This window comes from Rattus norvegicus, chromosome 8 (genome assembly GCF_021556685.1).
Source record: "Rattus norvegicus strain SHRSP/BbbUtx chromosome 8, alternate assembly SHRSP_T2T, whole genome shotgun sequence".
NCBI lineage: Eukaryota > Metazoa > Chordata > Mammalia > Rodentia > Muridae > Rattus > Rattus norvegicus.
The window spans coordinates 53,325,157-53,347,500 of NC_141541.1; the positions used below are offsets into that span (position 1 = coordinate 53,325,157).

Consider the following 22,344-nt stretch of genomic DNA (forward strand, 5'->3'; position numbering starts at 1 on the left):
CTGTGTCTTAGATTTCCCAGAACACCCTAAACCAGAGCAGTTTCCATGTCCGTTTATGTAAAAGGGCAGGAGTCAGTCTCAGACTCCACCCTAGTGGTTACCCCTGGACACTGCTCCTAATTGTCACGGCCTTCTCGGCCACCCCATCACTTCCTGCCTCGCTTCCCTCGTTCCCACTGCCTGGGGGCCAGAACTGCCCCACTGGTTTGCTGAGTTTGGACATCACTCCCAGCCCCATCTGTGCGGGTAGTGCAGCTCCAGGTGCCTAGGTTTGTCGAGCTTCTAGGATTGCGCGCAAACCATGGACTCACAAAGGAGGCAAAAATAAAAGCAGAAAGTTGTATTTGGCTGCAGACTCATGCATGGGGGAAACACGAACCCAATCTCGGGATCCACGGTTCTCAGCGGAGCTTCTGCAACCCTGGGGCTTTATCACAAAGGGAGCGTTCCCACGTCCACCGGTAGCGTCTGTCTCCACCGTTCCGAACAGAGCTACTTTAGTTTAGGACACGTGTCTCTTCTCTGTTTCTTTTTCCTCTAATGATCAGGATGGAACACAGAATCGGAGAGGTCATGAGTCAGCCTAATATTCCCCAGACCGGTTTCCACTCAGATGCGTACACGTTTTATACTAATTGACTTTGATATAGTTTATAATATTTTATTGCCGTCAATAGAGGTAATTCATTACATGGGTGATTCAAAACCATCTGATTTCTTTTGTTGTTGTTAAGAGTTTTCAGAAAAGTAAGTCCATCCCCTGCCCAGATTTGGGATTTAAACACAGGGGTACTCATTCCTGGAGGGCTCAGATGCACCCATTCGGAGGGCTTCCCATGATTCCAGAGTCCGTCGGGAACCCACTGGGATGGGCGGTGAGGGGGACCCCACACACAGAAGCCCCACAGAAGCACATGTGGTGGCAGTTTCAAGAGCCCAGGTATTAGCTGAGTAACTGGGATGGGGCTGAAGGACAGGTCTGGCAAGTTCTAGGTTGTTTATATCTGAGTTACCTCACACATCCCACCAACTTCCCCGCCCCATCGGCTAGGGGCCGGCCCTTGGCCTTCAGCCTCCTTTTCCTCACATGCTGGGGGACCTGGAGCCAACATGGATCTTCCTCTTGACATCAGCTGAGCCTGGAAGAAGCAACCTCTTACACCATGGACAGAGGCAGCCACCGGGTGAGTGGGCCAACCTCTCCTGGGCTGTCCCAGGCTTGAGTCGGGAAGGCTGGAAACAGGCAGGGCGCTGCCAAGACCTGCCCTGGGTTTAGGGAAAATAGAATGTCTCTGCTAGCTGGAAACTGCCTGGGAAGGGATCTCAACCTCTTCATCTTAGTCCCTAGAAGGAAGGAGGAGAAACCAATAAAATATGGGGTCTGGTTACTAGGCACCCCTGGGCTGTGTGGTTAAGGCCTGGACGGGGCTCTGTGCCCTGTACCCTGGCAAAGACAGCTCTCTGGCGTTACCTGGTCAGCTTTGCTGTTTAAGAATCCGATTTAATCTAGATTAATTTTTGCCAGTTTGAGAACCCAAGGGTATTTTAATTCACCTTCAAGGATTACCTCCTAGGTAGACTCCCAAGCCTTCCCAGAAACGTGTGTTTTTTGTTTTTTGTTTTTGAAATGTACATTTAAGTTTTTCATTACTTACTAGGGGACTTAATGAACACAGGAAGTGCTTCCCTATGTCTAGCCTTGGAGTCTTCTGCTATATCTCAGGCTTCTGTCTTCTGCTGCGTTTAGAGGTGATAGTGAGCGATGGGACTGTCCTGTGTAGAAAAGGGTCACGTACACCCATCGGGTGTCTGCAAAGTTTTATTTAGTTTGTCTTTTTGCTTAACTTCTCCTAGGTCCTGTTTTCTGCCTCTTTCCACATTTTTCTGTTCTCCATTAATAGAGTGGACTCTGAGACGCTACAAAGTCCAACGAGCCCTGGGTTTGAAGAAACTCAACCCGTCCTATGCTTGAGGCTGTGCCTAGTTTGTGGTCCATTCTGAGCCCCAGTGTTTCTGCCTACAGCACTGTCATCTCCCATGCTTTTCCTGACTCCTCTCCACTCTTCTCCTTTGCTCTCTGCTTTGGTCCTTTGGGCTCAAGTCTCCGCGGGAAGCAGGAAAGGAGGCACAGGGGGGAATGGTGTTCCATAGGAAGCACAGGGGGGCACCCCTGTCACAACCATGACTGTCTTCCTTGGGAACTGGCTAGTCCCCAGACCCCAGGATAGGCACTGAGCATCAGTTCAAGTTGGAGATGGGCAGAGGGCTGCCTCTCCCCTGGAATGGGGTTGCAGAAGTGATGTCCATATGGGTAACTTTTCTCCTCAGGGTTAGGAACCAGTATGGAAGATGGCCGGAAGGACAGGACATGGGCAAAAGAGTTAAGTGTTAAAAGGCTGGTAGGCCCTGTGATCACTGTGTAGGGCTAAACTTCTCTGGGAGTGAGAGAGTTGAGCTATCCCATTATTTAAGGGTTCAGGTGGAACCCCTAGATACTGAGTCAGGGCAAAACAGGGAGCCTATAGCTGCCCCCAATCTTGTCTATAGCAGGTTTTTGTTGTTGTTGTTGTTTGTCTTCTTTCTTTTTGTTTTTTTTCTTCAAGACAGTGTTTCCTCTGAGTAGCTGTGGTTGTCCTGGAACTTGCTCTGTAGGCCAGGCTAGCCCCCAAACTCAGAGATCTGCCTGCCTCTGCCTCTGCCTCTGCCTCTGCCTCTGCCTCTGCCTCTGCCTCTGCCTCTGCCTCTGCCTCTGCCTCTGCCTCTGCCTCTGCCTCTGCCTCTGCCTCTGCCTCTGCCTCTGCCTCTGCCTCTGCCTCCTGAGTGCTGAGATTAAAGGCATGCACCACACAACCTGGCTCAGGTTTCTCAAGATTAAATAAGAATGGACTGGAGAAGCCAGGTGTGATGGTGTGTGTGTCTTTAATTTCAGTGCTAAGGAGGCAGAAACAGTTGAATCTTTGTGATTTGGGAGGGAAAAGAAAAGAAAAAGACAAGACACTGGAGGTTAAGGGCTGAGCTTCCCCTGTGAGAGCTCAATGGCAGAGAGATGCTTTGTGGGTTTTGTTCTTCCTACAAAGAGAGAGTAAGAGGTGGCCAATGGGGCCGGAGCTGTTGGTGCTCCTGCAGGACGTGCTGGACCTTCAGAAGGTTCTTTAAGAGTGGAGAAGGCACCCTGCTCTTCTGTATTCAAAAGGAAAGCAGAGCTGGTGAGGTGACTAGTACTTACTGTCTATCCCAGCTGTGCTGGAGGTTGAGGCAGGAGGATGGACAGTTAACTCCAGGTCAGACTGAGCTAGGTAGCAAGACCACAACAGGAAAACAACCTAAGAAAGAGTCCCTTGCTATGGTAGGCAAAAGTGACAGAACCTGGTCACTTTAACTTCCTGTCCTTTAGTGTCTTCATCTGTATAATGGAGCACTTGCTGTAAGGAATCTCAGAAGCCTTTTGCATGTTAAGGCTCCTTTAGAATGTCCTCTGATATATACCAGAGGTGCAGATACAGTTGTGACATGTGGCTTTCTCAATCGCCAGCTCTATCTTGGGTCTAGAACTGGCTCCTCTCTGTCTCCCCACCTGCCAAAGTAGAGGGCTGGACAAACGACCCCAAAGATAAAAGATCCCAGTGTGTGCCACCGGGTATATGCACAGTTCCTGCCAAATATGACGATCCCGCGCTTTTGCCAAGTGGGTCACACTTTTCAGTTCTTGGGGAACAGCTGTGCCTTCCAGGAGGACTGAAGTCAGCCCATGGATCAAGCAACGGTCCACTGGAGAACAGATTTGCTCATGCTGGGAGTTCCTGCATGCACTTAGCTATATGTGAGGGTGTGGGAGGCATAGGGTGGGCCAACATGAGTACCCTCCCCAGGAGGCTGCCCAGGTTCCCAAGATGGCAGACCAGTGGCAAGACCCCTTGCCATTCCACAGCCCCAAGCTGGAGGCACCTCCAACAGCTTGCCTTTGTCCTGTAGGACCACACCCCTCACCTGGAACATCAGTTTCATGCTGTCACCGGTGCTGATCAGCATGCACCTGGCACACCCCACCGAACCTCATTCTGCCTTGTCCCCTGTGACTTAGCGCGAATATGTGGGAGTTCATGTCAGGCTCTAGGCTCAGCGCTGGGTGGGAAGACTGGCTGATGTAACAATGGCCACTTAGCTTAAGTGTCTTGCTTTGGCAACACAGCTTCCTCCTGGTCTAACAACAACGGGGGTGGACTGTACCCTGGCAGCTGGACAGGTGGGGAAACACCACAGAACACCAGCTTGTCCTCCAAGCAAGAGACCTTGGCAGTCCCAGGTGGAGGCTCCTCCATGGGGGACAGCTCAGAGTACTCATTAGACCCTGGTGCTACGCTTCCATCACCCCTGCATTTGCAGACAGGACAGACTTAGCAGGGAAACAGAGGCAGGAAATACCATTTGCTTAGCATTAGTGAGCACTCAGTGTATGGTTTTTGTTTTTAATCTTTATGTGTGTAGCGGTATATGAGTGGTGTGTGTGTGTGTGTGTGTGTGTGTGTGTGTGTGTGTGTGTGTGTGTTTGTGTAGTGCTTGTGGGAGGCAGGGAAAAACCTTAGGTGTTGGCCCTTCCTTGAGACAGTCTCTTGGTTTTGCTGTTACATACATACTTGAGGCTAGCTGGCCCATGCCTTTCAGGAGTTTCCATCTCTTCCCCCATCTCATTATAGGAGCACTGGGATAACAGATGTGCATCACCATGTTTGGCTCTACATGGGTTCTGGGGATTTGAAGTCAAATCTTCATGCCTTCGTGGCAAGTACTTTTACCCACTGAGCCATCTTCCCAAGTCCACACACCATGTTCTTTTTTCTTTTTTCTTTTTTTTTGGTTCTTTTTTTTTTTTTTTCTGAGCTGGGGACCGAACCCAGGGCCTTGCGCTTCCTAGGCAAGCGCTCTACCACTGAGCTAAATCCCCAACTCCCACCATGTTCTTTAAAGTCGTTGGTGAATGAACAAATGAACCATCAAGCGAGGTACGATCTAGTAGCGCCTCCTGGTCTCTTTCATACATCGAGGCCTTTGAAGCTGAAGAAAGTGAAATACTCACCCAAGTTCTTGCAGAAGCCGCTTCTTTTATTCAAATGAAATATTGGGTAGAGACCATCACATTAAAAAACTGTGGATTTCTATCTAAGGTGGGGAAAGGGCTCAAACCCTAGCATAAGGGCCGAGGCTGGGCTCCATGGTATCTTCGTGAGACCTTATGCCATTTGGAAACCCCTGGCAAACAGTGTTCAATCCCTTCATTTGAGGCATGAAGGTGCCGAGAGCTTGATGGGGACATGACTGTCCCCTAGCTCACACTGATGAGGAGCTAACAAGCCCCTGTGCTTCACACAGGGTCTGCGGCACAGACTGACCTGGGGTTCCTGGGCTCTGCATACATGTGCCTGGGGGATCCAGTCCTGTGTTTGGGGAGGAGGCAATGGAGAACAGCCTGCATTCTGAAGGGGCTTGTGTCAATGGGGTTCTCTAAAGAAAGAGGGTGGGGAGAGCCATGTCCTAAGGGGTACAGTGAAACCTGGCTTTGTCCTAGGCCAGACTGATCCTCAAGGGGTGGAGCCAGAGTTCCCTGTCACAACCTGCCCCTGTCCCCTATTAGAACGTCTAGACCTTGTCCAAGGGAGCTCCCAGGCTAGACAAGGTAAGGCACACCTATTATTCTAGCACTTGAAAGGCAGAGACAGGAAGATTGTGAGTTCCAGGCTAGCCTGAGCTAAATAGAGAAAAGAAGAAAAAAGAAAGAAAAGACAAACAAAACAATAGTAGCTTCCAGTGGGGCCCCAGAGTGCCGGGCTCTGACCGTGCTCTTCCCATGCACTTCCTCCTTTGACAGCTCTTAAAACTCAGGGTTGCTGGGAAAGAGGGATGCCCCAGAGCCTAAGTCTGGTTTTGCTTTCTGGAGGTGGTAGGAAGAAGGTAACAGTACAGCACAAGAATGAGATCACATGACTAAACCACATCACTGCCTCAAAGTGGCATCTTGGGCACATCAGAGGCCCTCTGGACCTTGGCCGTCTCATTCTGAAAGAAAGCTTGGATTAGTGAGGTTTTGAGATCCTTCTGTCTGAGGGTATCCCCAGAGTGATGGCTTTAAAAAAAGGGTAGCTCTAGGAGGGAGCTTCCGCAGCCTGTCTTAGGAAGGATGATGGGCTGTCACTGCAGTGACCATTGGTCATTTTCCGAGTCCAGCAGAGAAGCTTGTGTAGGGCTCTTGTGGTCTGCATGGGGGACTCAGCTTGCACCAGCAGCTAGCTAGTCACAGGAAACCCAGGTAGGACAATGTAGACACTCAGGGGCCGCTAACCAACTTCCACCCTCCACCAGGTAAGACAAATCACAAAATGCCCCGTTCATCTCGGGGTGCAAAATCCATCCCTGGGAGCTGAAGTAGAGTGGGTGCAGGTCTAGAAAAGGGACCTTTGGGGGTCTTTAGCCCCAGTTCAGCTACATGGAACTTTTGAAAAGGTGTGTGGGTGTGTGCACGTGCGCATGCGCGTGCACAGGCGCTCACTCACACATGTGCATGTGCATGATGCATGCATGTGAGTGCATGGCTATCTGAACATGTGGAGGCCAGAGCAGTATGTCCTGTCTTCCTTTATTGCTGTTCTCCTTATTGCTTTAAGACAAGGTCTCTCCTGGACCAGAACTCACTGATTGTTAGTCTGTGGCTGATCAGAGAGAGCCTCACTACCCTAACACTAGAAAGAAAGCCACACACAGCCATGTCCAACTTTCTGCCCTCCTCGTCTCCAGTGGTGCACCAGAACCTCTAGAAAGTCCAACAAGCTGTAAACAACACACCTGGAGCTTTTCCAGCACCATCAGGAGCATAAGAATGACTGGTGCAGCTTGTTTGATGGTTAATTATTACTCTAGAGACCATGGGGGTGGGTCAGAAGGAATGAATTGTAGCGGTGGGAAATGGCCCAAGTTATCCAGGTCATAGACGCCTGCCCTTGCAGCCTTGTCTGCAGGAGGCTTTGGGAAGGGTAGGACCCTGCGAGGACTTGGTCATGAGTTCTTTTTGGGAGGTTGTGATCATTGACAAAAGCTGGGGTTGGGAGGCCTGCGGTCTGGTCCTCTGGTTCTGCCTAAGTTCTCAGGGACTTAGACAGGAGTCTCCTCCCTTCCTGGGGTTCCCATCTGTTGTCAGGGTGAAGTCAAGTCTCCATATGGGAGCATCCCATCTCCCCAGTTGCCTTCCCAGGCTGGAGGGGGAGGAAATGAGTTGAAGCTGTAGTAGGTTAGACATCAGGAAGCTCTTCCAGCTGGGTGGAGTGGCTGGCCATGAAATGCATAAAGAGGGAGGTGTGAGCTCTGCATTCTCATGGTCTCTGAAGATAGGGTGCTGCCTAATGACCTGTGGAGTCTGGGTCAAAGTTCAGGGTCTAAATTCAGGGTCAAAGTTCAATGTCTGCTGTCCTCTGGCATCTGGAATGTTCTTCCTTTCTGACATCCCCCTGGGACTCACAAATGTTCTTCAAGTGGCATTTTTTTCATTCATATTTTGGGGTTCCGGGTCTCTCCTCCTGCACAGGTCTGAGGGAACTATACTACCTAGCGAGTGCTGAGTCTGTCAAGGGTTAAATGAATGCCCACCAACTCAGGGTCAACTGCTAGTTTTCCAGTGTTATCTATTCTGGCTTCTACTGCTTTCCCACCTTGCTGGCTGATGACAGTTCTCTGTTCTCACTATCTTCCTCACTCCGACTTCACAAGGCTCCTTGTTCTAATCCCCTGTGCACCTTGCCCCAACCTTCGTAGCCATCTTCTTTCTAGCACTGGTCCCTGTGTGCTGAGGTGCCAGGATCACAGGAGCACACCTGCAGGTAGATCCGAAGTTCAAGTACAACAAGAGTTAAAGGCTAACCTGAACTACCTGGGAGCCTATCTCAACAGACAAGCAATCAGAGAGATGACAGGGATGGCCATTCTTACCAGTTTACTCACTAGGCCCCTTGTCAGAACCAGACTACAATGTATGAAGCCTGGAGCCTGGAGACACGAGGGAGACTGCTCTGGTCATTTGTGACATTGTTGGTGACAAGTTGACTTGGTTATAACCCAAGACCTTATCCTTATTTGACCTGGAGATTTGAAAATTAATCACCTTTTTATTATTAATTTTTAAGTGTGTATGTGAGGGGGTGTGTGTACACTCATATGGATGTCAGAAGACAACCTCCAAAAAATCACTTCTCTCCACCATGTGGGTTTCAGGAATTGAACTCTTGATTTTAGTAATGGCAGCACTCTATTAGCCTCTGATCCATCTCATCAGCCTCCAGTTCCAGTATCTGTAAAGTGGACCTAACCAGGCCAACTAAAAAGAGTCACTAGGAAGTTGGCATGGTACCAAGAAAGAGGCTTCATTGGCTGTCGTATTCATCAGAGCTTGACCCTTGTGTGTAGTCCAGGCTTGTTCACATAGATCCACGATTGTATGGGAAAGAAGATGAGATTAGCCCTGTTTGTACACGTAAAACAAGCTCTGGCGGGCTCTTGCTGACCCAGTAGGGAATGGGTGGGTGCAGCTATATGCAAACATTGATTTTGAGCCAAACGTTCTTAAAGAAACAAGCAGACCCACTGTCACAGTCGGCATCTCCGGCCCTCACTGTGTACACCCGCTTGGCATGTCTCGTCTATGACTACCGAGATAGGAAGCAGGGTGGTTACCCACACTGTGCAGATAAGGAAGCTGGCAAGGAAAGGTCTGAGGACATGTTCCTGGTGTCACGCCGCTGAATTCAGGCATAGTAACCCTGACCAGTTGCAGTTCTGGATCATAAGGCTCCGACCAGACTTGGCAATCGTGGGTGGGAATGGGAGACAACAATCACAGTTCACAACAAAAAGTACCACAGAGTCATGTTCCCACCTAGAAACCCCCGGGCTCCACTTCAGCCCCCAGTGGAGCTCCTGCCTTACAAGGCCCCAGATCCCAGTTCTTTTGTCATGTTTCAAATGCACAGGGAGTCCCCGGCACCTGTGTTCAGGATATAGCACCAATGGCTTCTCTTTCTGCCTTAAGAGGGATGCGAAGTGACCTGGAGGGGAATCCTGACTCCATGGCTTCCATAATCCGACTCTAAGAAAATGAACTTCTAGAATTAAACAGCTCTCAGGATGAGGTTAGACCCTTACAAGGCTACAGACACAAACGTTTGTTGTAGAATCCAAAGTGTATTTCATTATATTGGATCATCGGCACCTCCTTAGTATTGGGGAACATCTGGAGTGAATGGACATGAGTAGAAGGGCTGTAATGCCAGGTCACTGCCAGGAGCCAAGACTCAGGCTGCCACTGGGAAGGGCCTTACGTCACTGAGGCCCATTTGTCTAAATGAAGGACCACAATCTGGCTTTTCTCCAACACTCTCTTTTCTCCCATCATTCATCTGTACCCCTCAGCCCTCTTGATCTTGTGTACAGAAAGACAAGGGGAGGGGAAACTGCTACTTAATACATGACTCCTATATCCTGGGGCCTGGTGGGGACTCCCTAATCAATGCCAGACTATTTTATAGATGAACAAAAAGCTTAAGTGAATCAGTAGGTCAGGATCGGGGCCATGGGCTGCCTGACTGTGTGCCATCAAGTACGTTCTCAGCTGAGGGACTTGCTCAGGGGCAACGTTGAGGTAAGGAGTACAGTTCAGCGATGGAACGTTTTCCTGCCATACATGGTGCCCAGAGTCAACTCTCAGCACCCGTAAAAACGAAAGTCTTCTCTAGTTCTACCTTCCTGGGCCCCAGCACCCTTGTAGAGGTTTTGGAAATCTATTCTCGAGACAGCACTGGTGAGAGGGTGGCCTCAGTGTTCCGAACAGCTGGACAGCAGAAGCAGCTGCCCGAATGTCCCTAAAGATGTCAAGATGCACCCCTGTGTAGCCAGCTGGGATAAGGGTACCCATGTGTAACCACTCCGTTCTATTGATGGACCCCAGAAGCTCCCCAAGGGAGACTCTCCACTCCCTGCTTTGAGTGTGGTCAGAATCTTCCTTGAATCCAACACACAGGTCCCCATAAAATGAAGCTGTGACCAAGCCTATTGGCTCCGATCCCTGGAAGAGAGGATTTTAAAAGTGTCCTCTATTCATAAAAAGTGTCCGATTCATAAGGGACAATGGTGTTGGTTGTGTCAGATGTTCTCAACAGGAGGACCTTGAACTGCCCTGCTCAGGACTTGTATTGAGTATAAGCACAGGCCTTCCTCTGTCCCAGTCGCTTGGCCCACAGCCTCTCCCACTCACAGGGCCCACAGCTGGGAAAGGCTGACTGGGCGCAGACACAGGAATAATGTCCTTTATTCTATTTTCAGAATGCTTCTCCAGCAAGGCCATCTCCTCAGGCTTCTCCAGCACGGGCATCTCCTCAGGCTTCCCCAGCAAGGACACCTCCTCCTCAGGCTTCCCCAGCAAGGGCATCTCCTCCTCAGGCTTCTCCAGCACGGGCATCTCCAGCACGGGCATCTCCAGTCCGGGCATCTCCAGCCCGGGCACCACCTTCCAGGTCATCGTCAGGCAGATCATCATCTGCCCGGTCAGCCTCCACAACATCCTCCCCAACGAGAGTGTACCTTGTTAGAGCAATACCAGTGGGGACTGTCATCCGGGCATCTCCTGCCAGGTCAGCACCAGCCACCAGGGCCACCAGGGAGAGCCCAGGTAAGGGGGCCGCTGCAGGGAGGGCAGAGATCCAGGGCAGTGTCTTTGCACAGAGGGAAGCTCTCAGTGAGCATACTGCTCCTTGTACCCCGGGGATAATGACATGGGAGACAGCCAGAGTGGAACGAGGGGAACCTGGAGAGGTGAGGGTGGAAAGGGACCATGGTATGACAACCCAAAGACAGTGAAAAATTAGGCAAAAGGAGGAAGGGCCAGAAGCCAGGAGCAAGGAAGCAGAGTGCTCGCTGCTGAACTCCAGAGTTCTCCAGGCAGAATGGTGGGAGCCGCTCTGCCCAGAGTAAAGCTCTGACATCAAGAGGAAGGGCTCTTAGTCACAGGAGGGGCTGTTTCCTTTGGCCAGCCTATATGTCTGCTGGGAAAGCCAGGGTCTCCAATAGTACAAGGCCATGGTCAGTGTGCCTGCTCATACCTGGAGAAAGAGAGGGACTCTGACCACTCCCAGCCTCCAAACTTGGGTCGGGGGCGAGGCTCAGCTGCCAGGAAGTCAAGGAGGCCGATGGGCCTCTAGGCGTGGCTCTGCCCATCGGGAAACTGTTTCCATGTACCCCTGACCTTAGTAGAGACACTTTGGTGGGATGGATTCTAGAATGAGACACTGCATTTGAATCTCTGTTCTGCCAATCACTAGTTCCACGAACCTCAGTGTCCCCATCTACCGAGGGTATCTAATAAGACTCAGCTCATGCAAGGCAGTGAGGATGAACTAGCAGAACACATATGTGATACCTACCCTAGAGGAGCCTAGGGGAGGGGATCCAAAGAGGATTATACTGGGGAGCGGTGAAGCTGCCCTGTGGGGTGCAAGGGCCCTAGCAGGACGCTCAGGGAGTCAGTTTTGCTTCTTTCTGGGCTCTCCACCATGCCGCACTGCTCCCCAGCAGTTTTTCTTCCCTACCACCCTCTTCTTAGGTCTCAGTTTCCCCAAGTTCTCCTGGCAGGAGACCCAGAGACAGCTGCCACTCATCGGGTGTGTCCTCCTCCTCATCAGCCTGGTGATCTCACTCATCCTTCTCTGTGAGTTGAACAGAGGGCACGGGGTGGCTTTGGGTCATTGCAAAATGGAATGGCGTCAGGCACGGAGCCACATACCACAGGCACAGAGGGACTAACCTCTACACGGGGACCTTGGGTCATGGGGTATCAGGCTCCTCTGAGAGGACTGGGGGTAAGCATGTGGAATGTCATGGGCTTTCAGGTTTGGGTCTGTCGCTGCAGATGGATTCTGATGATACACTGCAACATGCATTAACTACCCTGGGCTCCATTCAGTTTCTTTGAATGGGACACTGTTCATCATTATTCATTCAACCCAGCATACAATTCATAAGATCTTATTCCACTTTACCCGGACGAGGAGGACTGTGTGGGAAAAGCATACAGTTCTTGACATAAAATCTCACTCTGAAAACAAGTGCCTACTTATAAAAACCAGCATGCTGTGAAAGACTGCAAAGGCCTCTGAAGGTCAAAGGGACAAGGTGTGCTGTCTCCGGACTCAGGCCCCTCACATTGTCCTTTGGAAAAAGAACCCCAGAGCATGCTCTAGGCTCTTTGATGAGCATAAGAAGCCAGCCCAAAGGAAGGCCACTCGCTCCTGAGAAGCAGAGCTAGAAGCAAGTCAGGCTATGTGACCATCAGGAACAAGTGGCAGTGGCGTGGAGTAGGGTACAGGTAGCTTCAGATGAGGACCTGGGAAATATGAGAGCAGTTCTGTTCTCCTAGACGTCAGATGTGAGGGAGCAGGAAGGGGACAGGTGGCCAAGGCCTACACTAGGTAGAGGGAAAGACTGCCAGAGGGGAGATGCACGTTTGAGAGCTTGGGGCCCATCTGTTGAGCTATGTGAGGCCAGAAAGCTTTCCACTTAGGCCGAGGAGGATTCTATAGAAGAGGCAGCATGACATGGCAAACGGAGGGACAGGAGGGTACATGGAAGCTTCTGGTGGCACAGCTGTTAGAGGAACAGGCTGTGTGCTGTTACATCATAGCTGTAGTGCCACACGTTCCTATTCCAGCATCCTGCCTCTGCTTCTCATGAGCTACCTGACTCCAGCAAGTTAATTAACATTTCGAGACTCAGTTTCCCTACCTGGGTGGTGTGGTCATTATCACAATGCATGCGATCACCTCCAGCTTCCTTGGTCTGAGATTTTCCGTCCATTCCTCCCTTTGCCAACAGAGTACTTTGCTTCTGAGGACAGTAGGAATGAGCCATAGAGGGGACATGAGGCACTCAAGGGCAGGCTCACCCAGAAACCTTAAAGCTCCAACCTGGCTCTGTAGTCTTTCCTAAAGTCCCCACAGCTCCTTCATGGAGGCCAGAGAGATAGTAGGATCTGTAGGTCAAGCCCAGTCTCCTGGTTCACCTCCCAGCATCACTCCACCCACAATCACAGTGGCCCTGTGATGGGCAGCATCCCAAGCACTGTAAGAAGGATACCCAGGACTCCCTAGAGCTTCAGCATCTAGGGTATTGGAGGACGAGTGCAGGACACTGAGGGGAGAGCGTGTAGCCTGAGAGATTAAGGGGATTGTGTCTAGACTGGGAAGAAACTGTCTATGTCTTATCCTGAGTGACAGAGACCATGTTGGAGCTGGGAAGACAGTGTGGGGTCAGAGCTGAAGAGATGGTAGAGGCCGGGAGGTTGGGTGAGGCATTTGATGATAGGTTTGTGGGGGCTCCACAGGGAGGAGTAGACGTCACACAGTAGAGTGACATCTCGGGTTTGTTAGAGGCAGAGGAAGACATGGAGCTGGTTTCCACATAAGGTGTAAAAAGTTTCCTTGCACATTTGGAAATCAGCCACCTGGAGTTGCTTGCTCTATGGGAAGACACTGAAAGGCATAAAGAGAAGCAGAGAAAGACCAAGTACAAGGGGTATGGGCTATCCATGTTTAGGGGTGAGGGAGGAGGATGCAAACCTAGGAGCTGCTGAGGCTGACATTGTGGTATCAATTGAGAAGACAGACCAGATGGCTCCCTTCTCTCTCTCTCTCTCTCTCTCTCTCTCTCTCTCTCTCTCTCTCTCTCTCTCTCTCTCTCTCTCTGTGTGTGTGTGTTTGTGTGTGTGTGTGTGTGTGTGTGTGCTCATGCACACATATGCTCTCACACATTACAGAGACGAGGGCGATACCAGAGGGGTTCTGACAGGGAACTCTGGGGTACTGGAGGAAAAGGTTTCTTTGGTGACTAGTCCATCTAGCATATAGGGTAAGGAAGCTTCCAAAGTAGTACCATGGCCATCTCTCATTATTTCTCCTGATCTCTTTCTCTCCCTCTCTGGGTAGCTAGCTGTTAGAGTCTGTCTGGGGCTTCCCTGATTGCAGGAGCTTTCTAGAACATTCCTGAGCAGCCTTTCTCTCCATACAGATGGGGGACGGGAGCCCCAGAGTCCAAGAGGGATTGCAGGTCGGTGTCTGAGCATCCCCAGGGCCTTGGGCTGCTGAGTGTCCTGTCCCTCGGGCGCGGTAATAACCAGCTGTCTGCCTGTTTTTGTTGGTTTTGTTTTTCTAGTCTACTTCTGGCGAGGCCACACAGGGATCAAGTACAAAGAGCCATTGGAGAGCTGCCCCAAGCATGCAGTTCGCTGTGATGGAGTGGTGGATTGCAAAATGAAGAGTGATGAGCTGGGCTGTGGTAAGAAGGCTGGGTGTGGGGAAGTGCATGTGTGTGTGCATGCCTGCGTAGTGTGTGCGTGTGTGTGTGTGCACGTGTACGTGTGTGTGCATGTGTGTATGTATATGTGTGTGCATGCGTGTGCATGTGAACATGTGTGCATGTGAACACGTGTGCATGTGTTGTGTGTATGTGTGTGTGTGCACATGCATGTGTGTCCACACATGTGAACTCTGGCTACTACACACAATACTGCAGAATGCAATGGCTGAGACAGAGGCAATGGGTAGAAAATCAGAAGATCTTGGTTTGAGTCACAGCAGACAAGGATTTGGAACTTGATTTGGGGTGTCATGTTACATGGATAAATCACCCGCTTCTTAGGGCTTCTGACTTCTGGGCTAGATTGGTGACTCTTATAGAAAATCTGACTGGAGACAGATGGGCTGAGGGTGCACTGGAACCTCACTCCTCCTTGTTCAGCAGGTGGTGACCCCTGCCTTGTGACCCCTATGGTTTCTTAATGTCCTAGATGAGCACAGAGACCGGTTGAGCTGCAGTCCTCTGCAGTCGTGCTTGTGTGGTTTCAATGCCCTTGCTGAGGGATGTGGCTGTCCATCCTTTTACCTCTCCATTGATGATGCCCTTGCCCGTGACTATACCTATCTGGGACCAAGCCTTTCCTATGAGTACATACTCAGATCATGGCCCCTAGACTCCTATCAGCAACTCCTTTGAGCATATCATTGTCTGAGGGTGAGATGCTTGTCCCTTTCCCACAAATGGCCTCCTGAGTCCTCCTGGATGACGAACTGCCCCAGCCATAGCCCCTCTGCTTCAGCTCTGTGTTTCCTGAAGGCCTTGGCCCTCCATCCATCATTGTACAGGCAGCTTTGCCACACTTCTCCCAGAGCCTCCCACAACATATTCCCAAGAGCTTGAAGCCTCCTGGGTGCTGAGATCCTTCTCTGCCCTTTTCTGTTCTGCAGTCAGGTTCGACTGGGACAAGTCCCTCCTCAAAGTCTACTCTGGGTCTTCTGGTGAGTGGCTTCCTGTCTGCAGCAGCAGTTGGAACGACACCGACTCCGAGAGGACCTGCCAGCAGCTGGGCTTTGACAGGTGAACAGAGAATCAGTTCAGCATGAGCCACACAGAATCTGTCTTGAAGAAGAAGGGAAGGGAAAGAGAAGGAAGGAAGAAGGGAGAGAGGGAGGGAGGGAAGAAAAAAGGGAAGAGAAGGAATCATGCAGGACCCTTGCTGATTCTACCAACCCAAGACACCTCAGAGTCATTGAATAAGCAGTGGCCTGGAATCCACTGAGTGTCCGGGAGCTGGGAATGTGTGGTCCCCAGGGATCATTCCGTGAAGGCACCTCGGGGCCATCACCATATTGTGACGGCCTTGTGAGCACTAGGAGTCCAGATGTGCAAAGTCCTCTGTGGACTGTGAGCGGTAGCAGTTGTGGAACAACTTGCTTATGAAGCTCACTGAATGAGAGACAAGATAGGACCAGGGGGTTGGCTAAGTCCTATGAAGCTCTCTGGCTTTAGAAGTTTTACACCAGGAGGCCAGTGTTGGTGAGTGAAGCAGGTAGTGAGTGAACCTTCCACCTTGAAAGCTCCTCCCACCTGAAGGCCAGTGAGGCCCCTCCACTCACTGTCTTGGTCTGAATCGTGGGTGTAGTCACACGGATGTGCATACATGTGGAGGCTAGAGGGTCAACCTCAGGTGTTCCTTGGGAGTCAGCCACCTTATTTTTTTTAAGAGGGTCTCTTATTAGCCTGAAGCTTGTGAGGTAAGCTAGTCCGGCTGGCCATCGAGCTCTGCCTGTCTCTACTTCCTGGTGCTGGGTGTGAGCAGGCCTCCACGCCTGCCTTTCTATATGGGTCCTCATGCTTTTGTGGCAAGCACCTTCTAAGCTGAGCTAAAACCTCGGCCCTTTCTCTGAGTTCTTAAGCTGAGCAGTCTAGGGATGAATGAATAAATGAATGAATGAATGAATGAGAAGTTGTGGGTTACCCTTAGAAGAAACACCTAGAAGGATAGGGTTAGAGCTAGGACTTAGAGAGAGTTCCCCGCTCTCACCACAGTGCCTGGTAGGTAAAGGAGGGGCTGACTGATCCAGACTGCAGAAGGGGGTAGGAGGTTGGGGATGAGTGGGGAGGTTGGGGTGGTAGAGCAGCATGGAGGTTGGGGGCGCTTTGTCTCAGAGCCACCAGGTGATCTGAGACCCCACAGCATTCTCTTTGAATGCCATTTCTGCAGGGAGGATCCCTCTTTAGAACTTCTAGGAGACCACGTGAGACACAGGCGGAAAAGAACAAGACCCTCCAGTGTAAAGTGGGAAAGGCTTATCCCCACAATCCCACACCGAGGGCATGAGTGAGGCTCTGTTGGGACACCATGGAGAAGATTCCTAACTCGTGCTTGCTTAGAGGGACTGCATATTCAGAGGCCCAGTTCCCAGAAGGACATAGAATGCTCTAGAAATGTACACAAGTTCCAGGCAGAGAGTAGGACTTACCGAAATCACTGGGGTGCTTGTGAAAATGTCCCTCACAAACAAAATCTCTAGGATTAGGACTAAGAATTTATTTAGCAAAATGCCCAAGGTGATTCAGAGGGGTGCTCCTCTGAGAGTCACCCATCATATATACCAACTCACTCTTGGGGGAGACCTGGAGCATGCCCCTTGGTGCTCAGCAGGTCTTGGGGCGGTGCTGCCACTGAACTGTGGGTCACAGTTTGGAGAGTGTCTTAGTTGCTGTTCCTGTTATGGTGATGAAACACTGTGACCAAAAATCATTTGGGGGAGGAGGAGTCTCTTCTAGCCTACACTCTCAGGTCTTGCTCTATCACTGAAGAAAACCAGGGCAGGAACGCAGAGGCTGGAACTGAAGGCAGAGGCATAGAAGAATACTGTTCATCAGCTTGCTTTTTTCTATAACCTGCCCAGGGCGGTACCACTCGCGCAGTGAGCCTGGCTCTCCCAGATCAGTCATTAAGAAAGAAAATATCCTACAGACCTGCCTATAGGCCAATCCTATGGGGGCATTTTTCTCAATTCAGAGTTTTTTCCAGTTGGCTCTCGCTGGTGTCAAATTGACATCAAAACCAGCCAGTCTAGATATAAAGGGCTAGATGGGTGCTCTCAAAGTCAATGAAGCATCAGAACTGCCTGGGGTTATTAAAACAGGCTGGGCACCTCTCAGAGCTGTTTCTGTAAGTCTGAGGTGGGACCAGGAATGTGCCTTTCTTACCAGGTACTGGTGATGTGGCCAGACCAACACCATATTGGAGAGCTACTGGGCCAGTTGTAGAGCTGGGAGGGGCAGGAGCAGAACATGAGTTGGAGCTGGACTTTGAAAGCTGTGCAGGAGTGGCTGTCACACAGGTCATTCTAGTCTGCCCGTCTGAAGAGCTGTGTGGCTCTAATGCCACTGGAGGACCTGAGGGTCTAACTGCCTGCAAGCTATTCATTCTTCCCTCTTTCCTGCAGTGCCTACCGAACAACTGAGGTGGCCCATAGGGATGTCACCAGCAGCTTCTTACTCTCCGAATACAACTCCACCATCCAGGAAAGCCTCACCAGGTGCAGTGGAACAACCCAACTGTCTGTGTGCAAACAGGACTGAGGGACCAGTAGACGGTGCTTAGAGTCGGGTAGTCACTCTCTCATGTTTCCCTGGGACCCAGACTCCAAGGCCCCCTTGCAGTGCCAGCAGCACTATGGATGCCTTGGGGTTAAAAGCTCTTGTCTGAGATCTGGTGCGGAGATCACCCCAAAGTTGGATAGAGGTGATCCTGCCTCCTAGTCTCTAAATGCAACTAAGACACCTTGGGCTTCCTGAGAGCTAGGTGTTTGGATTAAAAGGCTCCGCCTGATGGACTTAGAGCAGGAAGATGCATCACTAGGGACCGGAGCAGGGGACTGACAGGTACTAGTGGTGAGGGCCCAGGAGGTCCATCTGAGGAAGCCTCAGTCCTTCCTGCCATCTTTGCACTGCAGTGTCTCTCTGTCCCAGCTCCCCCTGAAGGTGGAAGGCAGTCTTCCAGCCTTGCTTTACTAATGTGAGGGTGAGAGACAAAGCAAGCCTCCAGTTAAGAGCTGATCCCTCGGCACCTGCCTTGGTCCCAGCCCTCTGCATGCTACATTGAGGAGCATGAGGTTGTAGAAGAGGCTCGTGAGGATGGGAAGAGCTGGACCCATGAAGGCTTGCCTGGGTTCCAAGAACAGGGGACTCATGGGTGTGCATGGTTCACCATATCAAAACTGGGAGGAGACGGGAAATGTGAGGGAGATAGTTTGCTCGCATCCACCTTCCTGGAGAAAGCCCTGTAAGGAAGACCATCCTACTAGGAGAGGGCTCTCTGCTATTGTTAAAGGTGGAAATGGGACAGGGCCTGAGCAGGTGCCAGTCAGGAAAAGGAGGCAGCTGCTGTCCTTTCTCACCCTTTGTGCCTCACACTGCAGGTCGGAATGTCCTTCCCGGCGATACGTCTCCCTCCAGTGTGCCCGTAAGTAAGCTGTTCTCTTAGGGGGTGGGATGAGGTGCTCTCTAGGGAGCTCAGTCCTGCTACCTGTCACTCCCAGGGAGTCATATGAGTCTCTTAGACTTTTGACAGGGGCTGAGAACTGAGGGAGGACAGCAGGTGTGGGCGAGCTGATAGTTTCTGTCAACATCCATTTGAGTGCTTGTCCATGGAGGGCACCTTGTCTGCATCTGTACAGACAGGGATGGACTTACTGACTCTGAGAGCCCCGCAAGGCAATGGCCTTTACTAGCCACTGTTCCTTGCCTAAGATCAGGACCCTGGCAGGTGGGGAGCTGATATCTGACCTTGGAGTTGACCCCTAAGCGCTAGCTGTGAGTGAGCCCACAAGGTCTGTGTTCTTGGTGGTGAAGACAGGACACAGGCTGGCCCGCTGTTGTGGCTGTTGTGGCCTCAGTGCCCACTGCTCAGATCGTGTGCTGCTCTCTCTTTCTCTGCAAGTGGAAAAGCCTGGTATTGGAGCACACTCAGCAGGCTGCCCCTCCCTGTCCCAGACTTGACTCACTCCAGACTTGCTCCCTATGCAAGCCCAGCTGTGCATCATAGGAAATATATTTTTTCTCCTTCATTTTGAAATGAGAGCCTGCCATGCTAGTACTCACCCTCAGGGTTGTGATAGCATCTTTTGCTTTTCTGAGTCCTCCATTGATGACAGGCCTGGTACTCACCCTCATAACCAAGCCAGATCAATGCTGAAGCACTGAGCATGAAGTTAGCGATTGCCAGATTTAGTGGAAGAACACACGGATGAATGGAAACATGGCGGAAGCTGCCTGGAGTTGGACTTCCTCTTAGATAACTCCAGAAGGCTAAGACCACCTTGTACTATTTCTGCTTGGACAGGGAATAGGTGTGGCACATTAGACTCTTTGGACAAAGAGTGACCATGAGTTGCCTGCCTGGAGCTTGAGAAGAGCCCGAGAGGCTCTAAAAGAAGCATTTGTCACGTTTTGTCCTCTCCATTTCCCCCCAGACTGTGGTCTGAGAGCTATGACCGGGCGGATCGTGGGAGGGGCTCTGACCTCGGAGAGCAAGTGGCCCTGGCAAGTTAGCCTGCACTTCGGCACCACCCACATCTGTGGGGGCACGCTCATTGATGCCCAGTGGGTGCTCACCGCTGCCCACTGTTTCTTTGTGTAAGTGCTTGAGGGGTCCTTGATAAGATGTTGTTGGGGACTTGGAGCCACTAGGAAGGGCTTATAGACACTCTCGTCTATAACTAAGCTGAGTTCCCCAGGGAAGGACAACCCAGCTACTGCTCAAAAGACTAAGTGTGAATGAGGGTTTGGTCTGAGCTTGAGCCAAAGGTGAAAACGGGAAGCAGGCTGCAAGGCCTTTGCACCCTTTCCCTGGAGAGCAGACGGAATGAAGCACCAGGCTCATTGCCACTTCCCACAACCGCAGCTGCAGTTGCAGAGCGAACAGCAGAAGAGTCTGACACTCTGGGATGCTGTCTCAAGACCTGAGGGGCAGGGACAGCAGGAGGGTGGTACAGGTGATTCCTGAGAGTTCCTAGCAGCCTTTGGGGACCCATAGCACAGGCCTTGTGGACACCGGTTCCCTGAGTAAAGCATCTGCATTATCTTGTCCTGTCTAAACCTCTGTGGCAGATGGCATCTGTCCCACTGCCAAGTCTCCATCCTTAGTGGCATACAGATAAGATAACGGGGTGAATCTCCGCGCACAGAAAGTGTTTATTCCGTTGCTTTTCACACTCTAAGGTGAAGGCCAGTTCAGAATGATTTTGAGGAGATCGAGGGATGGTTTTGGGCTTCATAAGATAGAAAACTCCTCCAGAGGTCATTTTATCCATCCTCCTGTCTCTAGGCTGGTGCTCCTGCTGTGCCTCCCACCCCCAGTGGGTAGCAGATATAGTCAGTGAGTTCTGCCAGGTATAGAACTGGATGGCACTCATACCCTGTGGCTCTTGTAGGACCCGGGAGAAGATTCTGGAGGGGTGGAAGGTGTACGCAGGCACCAGCAACTTGCACCAGCTGCCTGAGGCTGCCTCTATCTCCCAGATCATCATCAACGGCAACTACACCGATGAACAGGATGACTATGACATCGCCCTCGTGAGGCTGTCCAAGCCCTTGACCCTGTCAGGTGAGCAAATGCGTGTCTCTGCTTCCCACCCTTGACTCAGCAGCCCCTGTTTACCCAGCCTAGGAACCCAGGGTGTCATCATCGCCGAGGCTGAAGAATTTCAGAGATCATCACGTGGAATGTATTTGTTTTCCAGGTAGAAAAACTGGGGTCTGGAGGAGATGACTCGGTGGGGAAAGTGCTGGCTGAACAAGAATGAGGACTTGCGTTCAGATCCCAGAACCCAAGGAAAGAGCAGGGCACGCTAGCATGTGTCTGTAGTGCCAGCACCGGGGAGCAGAGACGAGAGGGTGCCAGGGGTTTGATGGCCAACCAAAGCTTCTAGCTCCGTGCCTCTAAAACACAAGGTATAGAGGTGGTTGAGGAAAGACTTCAGTCTTAGGGCTTTACTGCTGTGAACAGACATGGTGGCCAAGGCAACTCTTATAAGGACAACATTTAATTGGGGCTGGCTTACAGGTTCAGAGGTTCAGTCCATTATCATCAAGGCAGGAACATGGTAGTGTCCAGGCAGGCATGGTGCAGGAGGAGCTGAGAGTTCTACATCTTCATCTGAAGGCTGCTAGCAGAACACACCTACTCGAACAGGGCCACCCCTACTCCAACAGGGACACACCTTCTAATAGTGCCACTCCCTGGGCTGAGCATATACCAACTATCACAATATCTTGACAAGAATCTTTGACCTCTATACATTTGCATGGGTGGCAGCACTCACACATGTCCGTATGTGCATGTCTGTACATGAGTGTCTATTTGATTGTATATGCATGTGTGTACACACACACACACACACACACACACACACACACACACACACACACACGAAAATATATAAGGGGAGGAAGAAAACACTAACTGGGGAAAGTTAGGTCCAAGATTTGGAATATACATGCCCCAAATGACACATCTCCTACTCCAAATCGGCCTCAAGGCTAGCTAGGGCTTGTATAGTGATCTTAATGAATACAACTAGATTGAATTGACTCATTTGTTAGTAACTTTGCACTTGAGAGCTGCCAGACAGTGCCCCTGTAGTGACAGAACACCTAATAAAAGCAATTCAAGGTCAGAAGGCTTTATTTTGGTTCTTAGCTTGAAGGGATACAGCCTATCACGGTGAAGCACAAGGCAGGTAGTTTCATGGCAGCAGGAGTGTGTAGCTGCTTTCTCATATCCAATGAGATCAGGAAGAAGTGGGGATGAGCAATAAACCTCGAGGTCCACCCCCTTAAACCTACTTCTTCCAGTGAAGACCACATCCTAAAGGGTCCACTACTTCTTAAAGCGGTGCCAGCAAGGTTTGTGGGGTCATTTTACACCTAAATTATAAACAGCCCAAACGG

The 22,344-nt window shown here is 50.9% G+C and overlaps 1 protein-coding gene across 2 annotated transcripts in view; it reads left to right on the top strand.

Moving 5' to 3' along the window:
- Positions 1-1,085: 1,085 nt before the first annotated feature.
- Positions 1,086-22,344, top strand: part of Tmprss13 (transmembrane serine protease 13) — a 28,201-nt gene continuing 6,942 nt past the window's right edge. The window contains exons 1-10 of one of the 2 annotated variants that reach the window (XM_087560972.1): positions 1,086-1,184; positions 10,357-10,702; positions 11,633-11,737; positions 14,092-14,130; positions 14,236-14,358; positions 15,327-15,456; positions 17,838-17,930; positions 18,813-18,856; positions 19,866-20,028; positions 20,826-20,998. In XM_087560972.1, coding sequence (XP_087417098.1) covers positions 1,164-1,184; positions 10,357-10,702; positions 11,633-11,737; positions 14,092-14,130; positions 14,236-14,358; positions 15,327-15,456; positions 17,838-17,930; positions 18,813-18,856; positions 19,866-20,028; positions 20,826-20,998 — 1,237 coding nt within the window. In that variant the 5' untranslated portion in view covers positions 1,086-1,163. 2 annotated transcript variants of the gene reach the window in all.